Source organism: Mercurialis annua, linkage group LG3 (assembly GCF_937616625.2).
Source record: "Mercurialis annua linkage group LG3, ddMerAnnu1.2, whole genome shotgun sequence".
Classification (NCBI taxonomy): domain Eukaryota; kingdom Viridiplantae; phylum Streptophyta; class Magnoliopsida; order Malpighiales; family Euphorbiaceae; genus Mercurialis; species Mercurialis annua.
Window position 1 is genome coordinate 5,236,010 of NC_065572.1, and position 12,451 is coordinate 5,248,460.

Genomic DNA, 12,451 nt, shown 5'->3' on the forward strand with positions numbered 1-12,451 from the left:
TAGCAAAAAATTCCAAGAAGGGTAATTTTGTTACAACTGTAAATACTCATGAGAAGTCTAAGACTGGCCCAAAAATGAAAAAGTAATACAAAAAGGTCCTCAATTCAGATTTCGAAGTTTGGATTTTTATTTGTTTCAGCAAGCAAAGCATTTAATTCTTCGCCAAATTACATTACTTTGCATATAAAACAAGAAAAAAAAACAGATTAACGAAATCCCCATCAAGAATTATCACCTAAATTTCCTGTATTTGTTCTTGAACTCTCTCTACTAGTTCTCTTCCGTCTCCAGAAATCACTTGATGAGGTATACTAGGCGTAGGCTTTTATCTTCTTCATTTTCATTCTTTAAGATTTAGTAGAATGTTAATTATTGAATTTATTCTAATTTAGCTATGCAAATTGGTAATTATTGGAATTAGTATTCTTGATGAATTTGATTTGGTTAATGTTATTTTTGCTGATTGTGATCAATGGTTAGTATCTCATTTGAGTTAGAAATTATTGTTTAGTTTCAGTTTTTCCTAAAAGATGAATGCTTTCAAGAAATTGGGCAATGCTTGAATTGAGTTATCACCATTCTTTAATTTTGATCTGTGTGTAAGTCTTGATATTTTATTTAATTAGTTTTTAAAAATAGGTGCTTCACAAGTAAACTGATTTCTTCATTGTTACTGAAAACCAGTAAGTGACTCGGAAAAGTTACATCGAAAAGTTGGCTAGATTGGAGATGTGGCTTTCTGAAACCTCAAGAAGTTTAAGAATTGTTTATTGTTGAAATGTAGATATGATAAAATGATATAAAGAGTTTTCGAGTTCTTTTTACAATGCTGTGCAAATGATAAACAAAAGTGGTATGCTTGTTTACTACTATGGGTGTGTTGATAGTGTTATGATTATAGATAAGGATCAGTAATCTCCAATAAATGAATTGTGTGTGCAGTGAGCTTGGTGAGCTGTACTCGACATTTGAACTTGGTTCTTCTTATTTTTAGGACTCTGAGAGACACAGTGAGAATTTCTTAAAGTGAAAGATAGTGTCTCGTGTATTAACATTAGTTTTTATTAAATCTTGAATACTATGTGGCTGAGACTTGTAGCATTATGACAGAGGTAGCCTTACCAAGAAAGAAAAGGCTCCATCTTTATGTTCAATCTTCGTTCAACATCTTTCGAGCATTCATTCATATATGCCCCTTGTTTTCTTATATTGATATTCAATCTTGATTATTATCATTGCTCTAATGCAATATGTGGCCATGGTTCAGTTCCTTTTCCATTCTTGATAGTGTTTGACTACTTTCCAGAGCATTCGTTCCATGACTTGTTGTTAGTGCTTAAGTAGTTTGTTAAAATATGTTAGTCTAAGCTGCTATTTAAGAATGTTCCGAAGCAATTTAACGTGTTCCAAGTGAGGTGGGATATGATTCTGGCCTTTCTTTAAGTTGAGGAAGGTAGTAAATTAATTGGGATACATTTCCTGTTAGGTTGAGGTTTTGTTGCTATATATTGCGACGTCTGCGAATGTTAGTATTCTGTTTCACTATGTATTTTTATAGGCTTAATGTCATAAAAATTCACTAACTTTACACGTTTTTTCAATTTAATCACGCTTTTTAAAAAGGATCATATTTGGACACCAACTTCTAATTTTTTTCCAAATTCATACGTGGTGCTTAGGTGGCACCCATTCATTGGTGTAATTTGCTGAGGTGGAAGTCATTTTTTGACGGCCACCCCAGCAAATTATGAGTCTGTATATGGATTTGGAAAAAAATGAAAATTGGTGTCCAAATATGACACTTTTTAAAAGACGTGATTAAATTAAAAAAACGTGTAAATTTGGTGAATTTTTATGACATTACCCCATTTTTATTCAAAATTAGTCTTCTATTACTATGTATTTTTATATTAATTGCTCCAGTTTGAAGGTTCATCCTCTCTATCTCTCTCTCTTTTATTTATATATTTTCTCAGATTAGAGGCTATCGATGTTTGGAAATTGAAGTCAACTGTATTGCATTTGACTAACTTTATAATGCTACTCTTCAGCTAGAAGAACTTTTGCAACTTGAGTAGTGTCTGTTAGTTTTGTAATATCTATCAGGTGATAAATTTCCTACATATGGAGTGATTGATTTGGTAAATTTTTTCTTGCAGATTACATTAGAAAACTTATAGTGGTGGTACTTTATCTGCATCTGTAGTTGTCAGTGGGAAGAGCCAGTCAAGGTAAAATCTTGATGCAAACAATTTTGATGATTCTGACTTATCTTTTTGACCTTGGAAATGGAACACATAAGCTGTTAGGTGCTAGTTGGCTTACGTTCAACAGAGGTCATCTAAAGGAAAGCGTGATGTGGAAATTATAGTCTCTTAGTTGCAACACATGAAAGAATATTTTTTCCTTTTAGTTGGTCAGAAGATTGGGGAAGGAATCAAACTTGGAAATTTTCTGATAATATAATTTCCTTTGTCATGGCTGTTTAGCAAATTAAATTACTACTGATAGATTTTTCTTTTCCTGTCCACTATGAATCCATAACAAAATGTATGTGATACATATGATGACAAAAGTGTGAGTAGTTGCATACTTGCATCATAGTCGAATGAATGTAATCCAACTTTTCAATTCTGGAAAGCTAGTTTTATAAGCTACTCTTTCTACTTTTCACTGTCACATTTGCAGATGCTTTTTGTGTTTTTTTCTGGTTCAAATTTTTGTAATCTCCCTGCCTTTATTTGGTGTGCACACGTAAGGGGCTGATAAAAGGAAATTGTTCTTTCAGTTTCTAGCAACTGGTGCACAGAGATGGTGACTGATGTGGCATAAATGGAGGAACTTCATGTACAGTTTCTCCACTTTTATCATATTGTTGCCGGGGATAGATAGAATATCTATAAATGGTAAATCTTAAACTCTCCCACCGCCCAATTATATGCTACAGGCCTATACGGCCTTCTGATTTGCCGATTCTAGAGCGGCTCCATGCAGACGTATTTCCTATAAGGCAGGTTTCTTATTCTGTTTACCCACTCTTTGCCCAATTTTCTTCTTTCTTGCTGTAAAGACCTTTACAGGCTTAGAAGCTTTTTTGTGAGAAATGCTATTTATCTTTTCAGATATGAGTCAGAGTTTTTCGAAAATGTTGTCAATGCACGTGATATTGTATCTTGGGCAGCTGTTGATCGTAATCAACCTAATGGTCAGAGTGATGAGCTTATTGGATTTGTCACCGCACGAGTTGTGATGGCCAAAGACAGTGAGGTGGGTCTTCTACATTTTTGAGGGTATGACGGCATCTATTTTCATTTGAATTTATGCATTGGAAGCACTATTAATGTTTCCTTTGCTACTTCCCATATTTATATGATGCCGTAGTTAACTCTTGAGATTTTTGTTTTAGCATTAGAGTGATATTTTCAGCTAAGAAAAATTTGATGGATTGTAATGCTAACTGCTGATTGGAATAGAATTATAGTTGTTCTTTACATATTTATCATATGCCACATGCATGCCACGAATGATGCTTTCAAGATTTTTACTTTTCTTCTTTTTTTTTTGAGAGAGAAAAGATTTTTACTTTTTATCTTTCATATAAATGGTAAGTTCCATTCAGCAATCAATCAACGTTTACCTGCAGATAGGGGATTTGCTCAGATATGATCCATCAAAACCAGATCAAAAACTAGTATACATTCTGACACTGGGAGTGGTAGAAAGTTATAGAAATTCTGGAATAGGTATCGAATTTCTATCTTTGCAATACGGACTTTTTTGTTGAACTTGTATCCAGAAAATTATAATAGTCTATGACTAATTATTTGGTGTCTTGATTTGCAGCAAATGCTCTAGTTCGTGAGGTTATCAAATATGCTTCAAGTATACCCACATGCCGTGCTGTTTACTTGCATGTGATCTCATACAATAACCCCGCCATTCATTTATACAGGAAAATGGCATTCAAGTGTATACGGCGGTTGCAAGGATTTTATTTGATCAACGGCCAACATTATGACTCGTACTTGTTTGTTTACTACGTAAATGGGGGTCGTTCTCCTTGCTCTCCATTGTAAGTAGAAACTCTCACACTTCCTGTTACAAGTATTTCATCCAGCTGTTTCATAAAGCAATCACTTGCTCTTATTGATTGGCCTTTTAGTGCATTTTCTATATGAAAGATTGAGAATAACCTGACATTTATCTGAAAATTCTTGAAACTATTTAGTGATGGTTGGGTAGTTAAATCTGGTAATCACTACTAGAACCAGTGGAATCCACTAAATTATTAATTGTAATGGATTTAGCGGCCATTTGGCAACATAGAGTGGCTTTAACATTTAACGGCGAACTATTGATGGATCACTTTGGCAAATAAAGGCGCCAATTTGGTGCCAAAATTTACCAACGATTTTAGCAGCAGTCAGTCAGCAGAATTTGTCGATGACTTGTTTTAAACTGCATCCCCATTACTTATGGCCTGAAATATAAACTGAATGGTTGCTTAAGATTCTGCAGATACTCTTTTCCTTTTTTCTGTTTACTAGGGTTTGAATAATTATAGATTTGTTAGTGTTGAGTTATTGACGACAGGGGGTTAATTTGTCTGCAGAGAGGTGGTCACAGCTGTGATGAGTTACATGAGGAATGGACTGAAGTCATTAACTGCGAGGCTATGTAGGAACGAAGAGAAGCCGAAATGGCCAAAATGTAAGGAAACTCATTCTCTTATATCCATACAGAGCAAGAGAAACCATACAAGTGCATATAGCAGCTGTGAATGCGTGTAAAATGGTTATATGACATTCATGAATTTAGAGCAAGTTAGTAACGATATAGTGTCTTGATGTTGTTGTCATCAGTTTGTTTTTCTTTTTACTGTAAGGTCACCGTGTTCTGTAATTTTTTGTATTGATTATCTATATTTGTCCTTGTTGACGTTCATATCCTTGTATATGTCAATAGAGTGAAGTATAAATCAAGAGAATTTTTTTTGAACATAAAATCAAATGAATTGGATATGCCAAAATGATATTAATTTCTTGAGAAGGAAGAAACTCTATTTATAAGGGGAATTCAAGGGTTGATCTGTCATGAATATAACCATTTTATCCTCATTCATGTTTGTCAATGCCCGCCCCCCTGTCCCGGTGACGGCAGCCACCACAGCTCTTCTAACCCACCACACCACGGTGGTCCTCTTTTGACCTGGGATTGAATCTTGTTTTCATATGGTACGGTAGATTTGGATGTAAATCATACCGAACGGAATTTGTCGGTCATTTTTTTTTGTTGGAATTTGTCGGTCATTTTTGGATGTAAATCTCATATTTCAATAGTACTGTTACGCGATGGTTGACTATCAAATAATGCCTTTCTTACATTAATGTAGACAAGAACATAGTTAGACTCACATGCACAAAATTATCTTGAAAACAATATTATAAACTGATTGAATGCTACTGGATTACAGCCACAACCCTAAACCCAGAAACATTAAATGAAAACCCTAAAACCACAATTCAAGAGTTATCAAAACGTACAATCCAAGAAACCGCCCAAGAATCGTCAGAACAAAACAAATAAAAAATAAAACGCATCAAGAGTCATCAGACTAGCTATCTAAACACGGACTCCTTTTTTGGTAGGAGTGTTGACCCGCTCACACTCGTCGATCCATTCGCTATAGATGTCAATAGGCTCTGTCAAAAAATTGATATTAGTGATGTAGTTTGCTTTGCAGACACAGCATGCAGCCTCGCCGACCATTAACTCCTTGTCGAAGGTGCATGCAACCGTGTTTGGATTGTTACAGAAAGGGCAAGTGAAGATGGTGTCCAGTTTCTTCAGTTGCATTGGCTTCTTAAGTAATGCAGCGCGTCTTGATTTCTTTCTCGCCATGCTGATGACTTGATGAGAAAGTAATAAAACTCTGTCGAGGATTGTGTCTGAATTTAATCTGATGGATTTGGTTGCTTGTGATGGGGTTTTTGTTTTGAGTTTTTGTGTTGTAAGGATGTCTTATTTATATATGTTATAGCAAATCCTGAGGGGGAAAAGTTTTCTCTTACTCAAAGCCAAAGGATTTTGGCTTTGACTGGGACTCTGTAAATTATTAAGGATTTGTTTTTGGGTTTAAGTGATACGTCAATTCGTTTAGTTTTCAGCTGTTTTGCGTAATCTATATACTATGTATAAAAGCACAGATTGAGGGGGAACAGGCAAATTTATTGAATAATCCTTTTCAGTTTACTACTAAATAAATGTTTTATAGTCATTAACTAATTAGTTATTTAATTAATCACTATTGTAATGAAAGTCATAATTAGAATAGGTAGCTAAATTATCTCCAATTTAGTTTTTAGTATGCAAAAAATAACTAAATTGTCTCCAAATTAGTAAGAGTACCTATCTTTTAGTTTGATTGAACTACACAATTAAAATACTCTATTTGGTCAATATATTATTATTTAAATTTCTATCTTATTATTTTTAAAGATATTATTAATTAAATTAAGTTAATTATTTAATTATGGTTATTATAAAACCAAAAGAACAATAAATTCAGTATGGAAAAAAATTTAATAACCGAATATATTATATTTACTTTTACAAAAATTATTATCTAATTTAATATTAATTATAAATAAAAAATTGATATAATTATAATAAATTTACTAATATGTTCATTGACGAGTTACGTTACGAGCCACGTGCATAGCACGTAATGCGAAACTAGTAATAATAAAGTTGAGATACCAATTAACTTTCAATTTGATTTAGGATGATTCTAGCTTATCTTACTTTCTTGTGCGTAAAACACATTTGGATCCGATTATTTTCTCAGTTAATGATTATCAAACAGATTTTATACTCTGTGATAGTTTGCGAAACATCAAGAGTATAAAATCAAATTAGCAAATGTACTATGGATCTATTTAGGATAGGTTTATTTACGTATGAAATCTCAAATGTTTGCGTTTGTAGCGATTTAAACATATAATTTAAAACTTTCCTTAAAAAAGTTCAACCTTTAATTTCTTGACATTAATTTGCCAGCACCGTGATATTTTTTTCACCAAACGATGTGTTTTGATGAGTTTCTAATAACTGAAACGATATCGGATTATAACTTTGAGCTGTAAACTTTCAAAAGCATAAAAAAATAAAATTTTTCTGTCAAATTTTAAATGTCGTGCTTGAATCGCAACAAACACAATACCTTTTAGGATGCTTAAATTTCAAATTTTAGCAAAATTTGAGGCTAAACTTACCAAGACATTAAAAATACTATACCTTGAATATGTCAAATTTTAGGTGAATTTGAACATCAATTTGGTTATATAAATTCCTGATTCAAGAAGATATATTTATTATCATGAATAAATTAAATATACATAATTAATTGATTTTTATTTAAATGGATCCTTCATGAACCCACTCACATTACTTTAAAAACTGTGGCTAATTATCAATAAAAAAACTGTCGATTTTTTTCACATACGCTCTCCCTCCTCAATTATCAAAAAATATTATCAATAAAGAAAGAATTAAATAAGAACATTTTCTTCTCTAACTTCATTGTAGGATCAAGAAGTTTTTTGAATCAGGCCCATTAATTCCAAAACTGAAAAGCCATTGGACCAATTCAACATTAAATGGGCCGAAACAGTCTAATTACAGATATCAAACATTCATCTTACGGCTTCGATACCCACTGAACGTACACATTCAACCCGCAGAGCAAATTCTTCAGTCCGAGTTAATTTCGAATCAACTCAGTAGCATTCACATTAGGGTTTATGCATCCTAACTCGCTTGAAGCAGTACCTAATAGACTGATAGATAGCTCAAACCAAACGAATTGGTCTCTGGTTCAGTGATCGGGCCGAGAAGCTCGATGGCCATACGTAGGCTATTGTTGCTCTTGAAACCATTCGATGTGTACGCAGTTGGTTCTAAGAGTTTACCTCGTATCACCAATTCTCAGGTATTATACATTTGATTCTGCTCATTTGCTTGCTCTCTCTCATTAGTCTGCTACCTATTTGATAAAATGTCGCAGAGAGTAATGTTAGCTCTTAAATGCTTTTAACACCAAATAGATTAAATTAGTATGGTAAAACACAATTTAATTGTCCACTCTCGGAATCGGTTGCTTTCTATAAAAAAATAATAATTTAAACATAGGAGCCAGCAACATCTAATAGGGAAATTTAAGGCATATAATTTTGTAAATTTTCTTCATCGTTCACTCTTATTTCCTTGCCAGATTAATCTTTACTAGAGCTGTTGTTAGTCTGAGACATAATTTGAAAAATAGGGTACCTCGTATCAGAAAATTTGACATGTTTTTATTTGAATTGAGGGTTGGGAAGGGTTAGTAAGGTTTGGGAGGGTTTACTAATTTTCGCCTCCTGTTTGGGAAGAAAGTTCTAAATATAAGGTATGTGTTATGAAGGGTTGAGAAATCCTTGAAAACCGTCACATTTCAGCTCATCCAATTGGATTGTTGGAAGGAACTGAAAATTAAAGGTTTATTTTCAATTAATGTTTCTAAGGCCTAATTACTTAAAAAACCTCCACCTTGTAACAGTTTTCCGTTTATACCCTCACCTAGGAAAAAGTTCATTTGTACCTTTTTTTTGATTTTTCGTTTTCATCTCTACCCTAAAATTTAAATTTTTGACAATTAAATTAATTAAAAGATGAAAACATTATAAATAATTAATAATATTAATGTTTAATTAGAATATAAGCTAAATATAAAGGATCATTTTGAATATTTTTCTAAATAAAAAGAGGTCAAATTAGCTCTTTAGGGTAGAGACGAAAATGAAAAATCAAAAAAAGGGTACAAATGAACTTTTTCCTAGGTGAGGGTATAAATGGAAAAATATTACAAGGTGGGTTTTTTTAAAGTAATTAGGCCTGTTTTTAATGAACTCATATTTTATTTTTTTATTTTTCCAAACAAGGAAGGGTTTTTAATAATCTTTCCCTTACCTTCCTTTCATTAACTTTACTTTTAAAATCGTTACCTTACTTTACCATCTCTTTCTCCCAAACAAATGTTTATAACTTTTATAGTTTGTGCTGATGTCTAGATAATTGTTCTAACAGCGAAAAATAGGCTTATGTTCTTTATTCAAGTCTGCCAGTGGCCTCTTCTTTAGTTGTTCATCACTAATTTCTCCATGCTGGTGCTTACCATTTTCACTTACATTTTTTTGGTCCAACAGTTCTTACAATAGATGGACATTAATGCATTAATTACATTTAGTTATATAGAAAACTAGTTTACAAGTTCAAGTCAGGACTCAGAGAAAGTGGCATTTACTTTCAAATTTGTTACAAAATTAATGAGAGAAATGTCAAAAGAAAACTAAAGCGATAAGATGCGGCGATCACCGTGATTGTATTGCTATGACCATGGTTGTGGGACTTGGATAGTAGGTGCATTTGCATCCCTGACTACTTTTTGAAATTATTGTGGGGGGTTTGGAGTTTACACCTGCTCTCATTAGGTGGTATGGTATAAATACCATGAGTATATTCTGAAGATGACTTGTAATGCTCTGTCGTAGTTTTTTTTTATACTAAGATCTGAGGCTTTGTTCAAGAGCAATTCACTTGATCAAGAAAATGTATAAAGGATAAATTGGTTTAACTTTTTATCTACTTCTCCTTTTCTTGTTCTGTGTGCTCTTTTTACGCAAACTACTTTTATGCATTTGAATATAAAATTGAAAGATCCGCAGGTTCTACATTACCTGGATAACAGGCGTAAGGTTCACAAGGATGCTGTAAACTTTTGTCAGAACATACTAAGGCAAAAGTCAGTTGATTGGGAAACTATTTTACGCACCGACTTATCACAACCAATCCGTGATTTTGATTTAGTTGTTACGGTTGGTGGCGATGGAACACTTTTGCGAGCAAGTCATTTCATAGATGACTCAATTCCAGTTGTAGGTGTGAACTCAGACCCCACACAAGCTGAAGAGGTTAGTTTATTTTGCATTCCAAGCCTGAAAAATACTTGCTGGTATCAATACCATCAATTGGGGTGTCATTGTATGTTTCCTGGTGTAGGTGGCGCATCTCAGTTGTGAATTTGATGCTACCAGGAGTACTGGCCACCTATGTGCAGCTACTGTCAAAAACTTTGAGCAAGTAAGACACCAAATATAGGATAGAATAGATAAAGAAAATCTGCTTATGTAAACACAATTTTATATACACACCGGACATATAAGTAGCAAAATTTGCACTGATTGATGTGTGATAAAAGAATTAACACAAATTCACAAAAGTTTAGAGGGATCACCTGAAAATTAAGTTTTACACGATTTGCTTTACACATAGTTGACATATTCAGTAGAACTGATTTCATTGTCAGGTTTTAGATGATATCCTTGCTGGATGCAAAAATCCTTGTAATTTAACAAGGATGTCAGTAAGTATAAACTCGCAACCACCGGTGTCAACATATGCCCTTAATGACATGTTAATTGCACATCCATGTCCATCAACAGTCTCGCGCTTCTCTTTCAAGTAAGTGACTCCACATTGAATTATTCTGGTCAAATTTCCTGTTATTTTAGTTATTTTGGTATCCACCATTTTTCTGCTTGCTCTCAGGCTTGAGAAGGACAGTGAATCATGCTCTCCGTTAGCAAATTGCAGATCAAGCGGTCTTAGAATCTCAACAGCTGCTGGATCAACGGCTGCAATGCACTCTGCAGGTGGATTTGTTATGCCTATTTTATCTGAGGACCTCCAATATATGGTAAGAGAACCGATTTTAGGTGGAGCAGGCAATGGCATCTCCAATTTGATGCATGGGATAATTAAACAAGACGAGTCCATGGAAGCCAGATGGTTTTGCGACGAGGGTGTAGTATATATTGATGGTTCTCATGTACGTCATTTTATCCAATATGGGGATACCCTTCAATTCTCTTCAAAGGCACCAATTTTGAAAGTTTTCTTGCCTAACCATATCTTATCATAGAATGGTGCACCCAGCTTTTATTTGTAAATACACAAAAAAATCGCGTCCCTTGTACAGATAGCATAGTGGTAGAGCATTGCACATTGTTTTAGAAAGATGAGCGAGTCTATTGTACAAATAGCAGTGGCTTGGAAACATGATAGTTGCTGATGTTATGTAGTATGAGTTCATAACAAAACGTATGTCATACACACACATGATGCCAGAAGTGTGAATAATCAAAAGAATTTAGGGAAAACTATAAAATGGGTCTAAAATCAGTCCATTTTTTGAAGATAAATATTTTAAATTTTTATCAGCAAGTATTTGAGATGTATTTTTTTATGCAAAAATAAAAGTGAATTTTTAATTCATTTGATAATAATATCATGATGTTTACAGCACATGAAGATTGATTATCAGTGATTACTTTCTTGGATCGAAAGAAACAAAACCAGGTTCAAAGTGCACAAAATTATATTGGAAACATGATAAAAAGAAACGATCTCTACATTATTACAACCACATTAAAACTATAAGTATAACCAAGAAACCTAAAACATCAATCAAATCAAAACCCTAACCCACAATTCAAGAGTTATCAAAACGTACAATCCAAGAAACCTTTCAAGAATCATCAAAACAAAACAAATAAAGAAATATATTAAACCAAGAAACGCATCAGACTAGCTATCTAAACAAGGACTACCTTTTTGGTAGGTGTGTTAACCCGCTCACACTCGTCGATCCACTCGCTGTAGATGTCGATAGGCTCTGTCAGAAAGTTGATATCAGTGATGTAATTTGCCTTGCAGACACAGCATGCAGCCTCGCCGACCATTGTCTTCTTGTCGAAAGTGCATACAACTGTGTTCGGATTGTTGCAGAAAGGGCAAGTGAAGATGGTGTCCAGTTTCTTCGGTGCCATTGGCTTCTTAAGTAATGCAGCGCGTCTTGATTTCTTTCTCGCCATGCTGATGACTTGATGAGAAAGTAATAAAACTCTGTCTATCAATTGTTTTTTTTAAGTCTGATTTGATAAATTGCCTGGAGATGGGTTTTTTGTTGTGGGGTTTTGGGTTCTACGGATATGTGTTATTTATAAATGTTGTAGCAAATTTTATGATAGCTAAATCCTGAGGGGAAAAGGATTCATGAGTAAACCGAACCTATCGAAAAAATTAAATAAAAGAGCCGGTTCTGAACTTCTAATTTTTTTGGTTGGTTTGGATTACCTTTTCAATTTTAAAAAGGGGAAAAACTGAAAAAACTGTATTACATTACATATATATAATATAGGGAAATTCTGTTCATATATATATATATAGATTTGATTCTTATATTTAATATTTAATTACTCTTCTTTAATTTTTTTCTCTTTAAAATTTTTGAAAAGAAAAATTATTTTTATATTTCGGTTAAACTAAAGACCAAATTAAATTGTTCTCTTTGTTT

General features: G+C 33.4%; 3 protein-coding genes across 3 annotated transcripts; 2 read left to right on the forward strand and 1 right to left on the reverse strand.

The window, feature by feature from the left end:
* Positions 1–64: 64 nt before the first annotated feature.
* LOC126671064 (histone acetyltransferase MCC1) lies at positions 65–4,944 on the forward strand. Its single transcript, XM_050364762.2, has 7 exons — positions 65–306; positions 2,160–2,231; positions 2,789–3,010; positions 3,123–3,267; positions 3,644–3,743; positions 3,844–4,072; positions 4,613–4,944. Exons 3-7 carry the CDS (start codon positions 2,904–2,906, stop codon positions 4,788–4,790), a joined length of 759 nt encoding a protein of 252 aa, XP_050220719.1. The 5' UTR covers positions 65–306; positions 2,160–2,231; positions 2,789–2,903; the 3' UTR covers positions 4,791–4,944.
* Positions 4,945–7,700: 2,756 nt separating this feature from the next.
* LOC126671010 (NADH kinase) lies at positions 7,701–11,172 on the forward strand. The gene is made up of 5 exons (XM_050364701.2): positions 7,701–7,990; positions 9,762–10,007; positions 10,096–10,176; positions 10,403–10,557; positions 10,645–11,172. The coding sequence occupies exons 1-5, from the start codon at positions 7,901–7,903 to the stop codon at positions 11,015–11,017; spliced, it is 945 nt and encodes a 314-aa protein (XP_050220658.1). The 5' UTR covers positions 7,701–7,900; the 3' UTR covers positions 11,018–11,172.
* Positions 11,173–11,564: 392 nt separating this feature from the next.
* LOC126675448 (transcription elongation factor 1 homolog) lies at positions 11,565–12,048 on the reverse strand. The gene has a single exon (XM_050370089.2). The coding sequence runs from the start codon at positions 11,967–11,969 to the stop codon at positions 11,691–11,693; it is 279 nt and encodes a 92-aa protein (XP_050226046.1). The 5' UTR covers positions 11,970–12,048; the 3' UTR covers positions 11,565–11,690.
* Positions 12,049–12,451: the final 403 nt, after the last annotated feature.

What these genes read in the sequence shown, in the direction of transcription:
- LOC126671064 (XM_050364762.2), top strand. Translation starts at nt 2,904, where the DNA reads ATGGTAAATCTTAAACTCTCCCACCGCCCAATTATATGCTACAGGCCT. An exon ending in TGATGGCCAAAGACAGTGAG is followed by an intron (nt 3,268 to 3,643) that starts GTGGGTCTTCTA and finishes GTTTACCTGCAG; the next exon opens with ATAGGGGATTTGCTCAGATA. An exon ending in TTATAGAAATTCTGGAATAG is followed by an intron (nt 3,744 to 3,843) that starts GTATCGAATTTC and finishes CTTGATTTGCAG; the next exon opens with CAAATGCTCTAGTTCGTGAG.
- LOC126671010 (XM_050364701.2), top strand. Translation starts at nt 7,901, where the DNA reads ATGGCCATACGTAGGCTATTGTTGCTCTTGAAACCATTCGATGTGTAC. An exon ending in CTCGTATCACCAATTCTCAG is followed by an intron (nt 7,991 to 9,761) that starts GTATTATACATT and finishes AAAGATCCGCAG; the next exon opens with GTTCTACATTACCTGGATAA. An exon ending in ACCCCACACAAGCTGAAGAG is followed by an intron (nt 10,008 to 10,095) that starts GTTAGTTTATTT and finishes TTCCTGGTGTAG; the next exon opens with GTGGCGCATCTCAGTTGTGA.
- LOC126675448 (XM_050370089.2), bottom strand. Translation starts at nt 11,969, where the DNA reads ATGGCGAGAAAGAAATCAAGACGCGCTGCATTACTTAAGAAGCCAATG.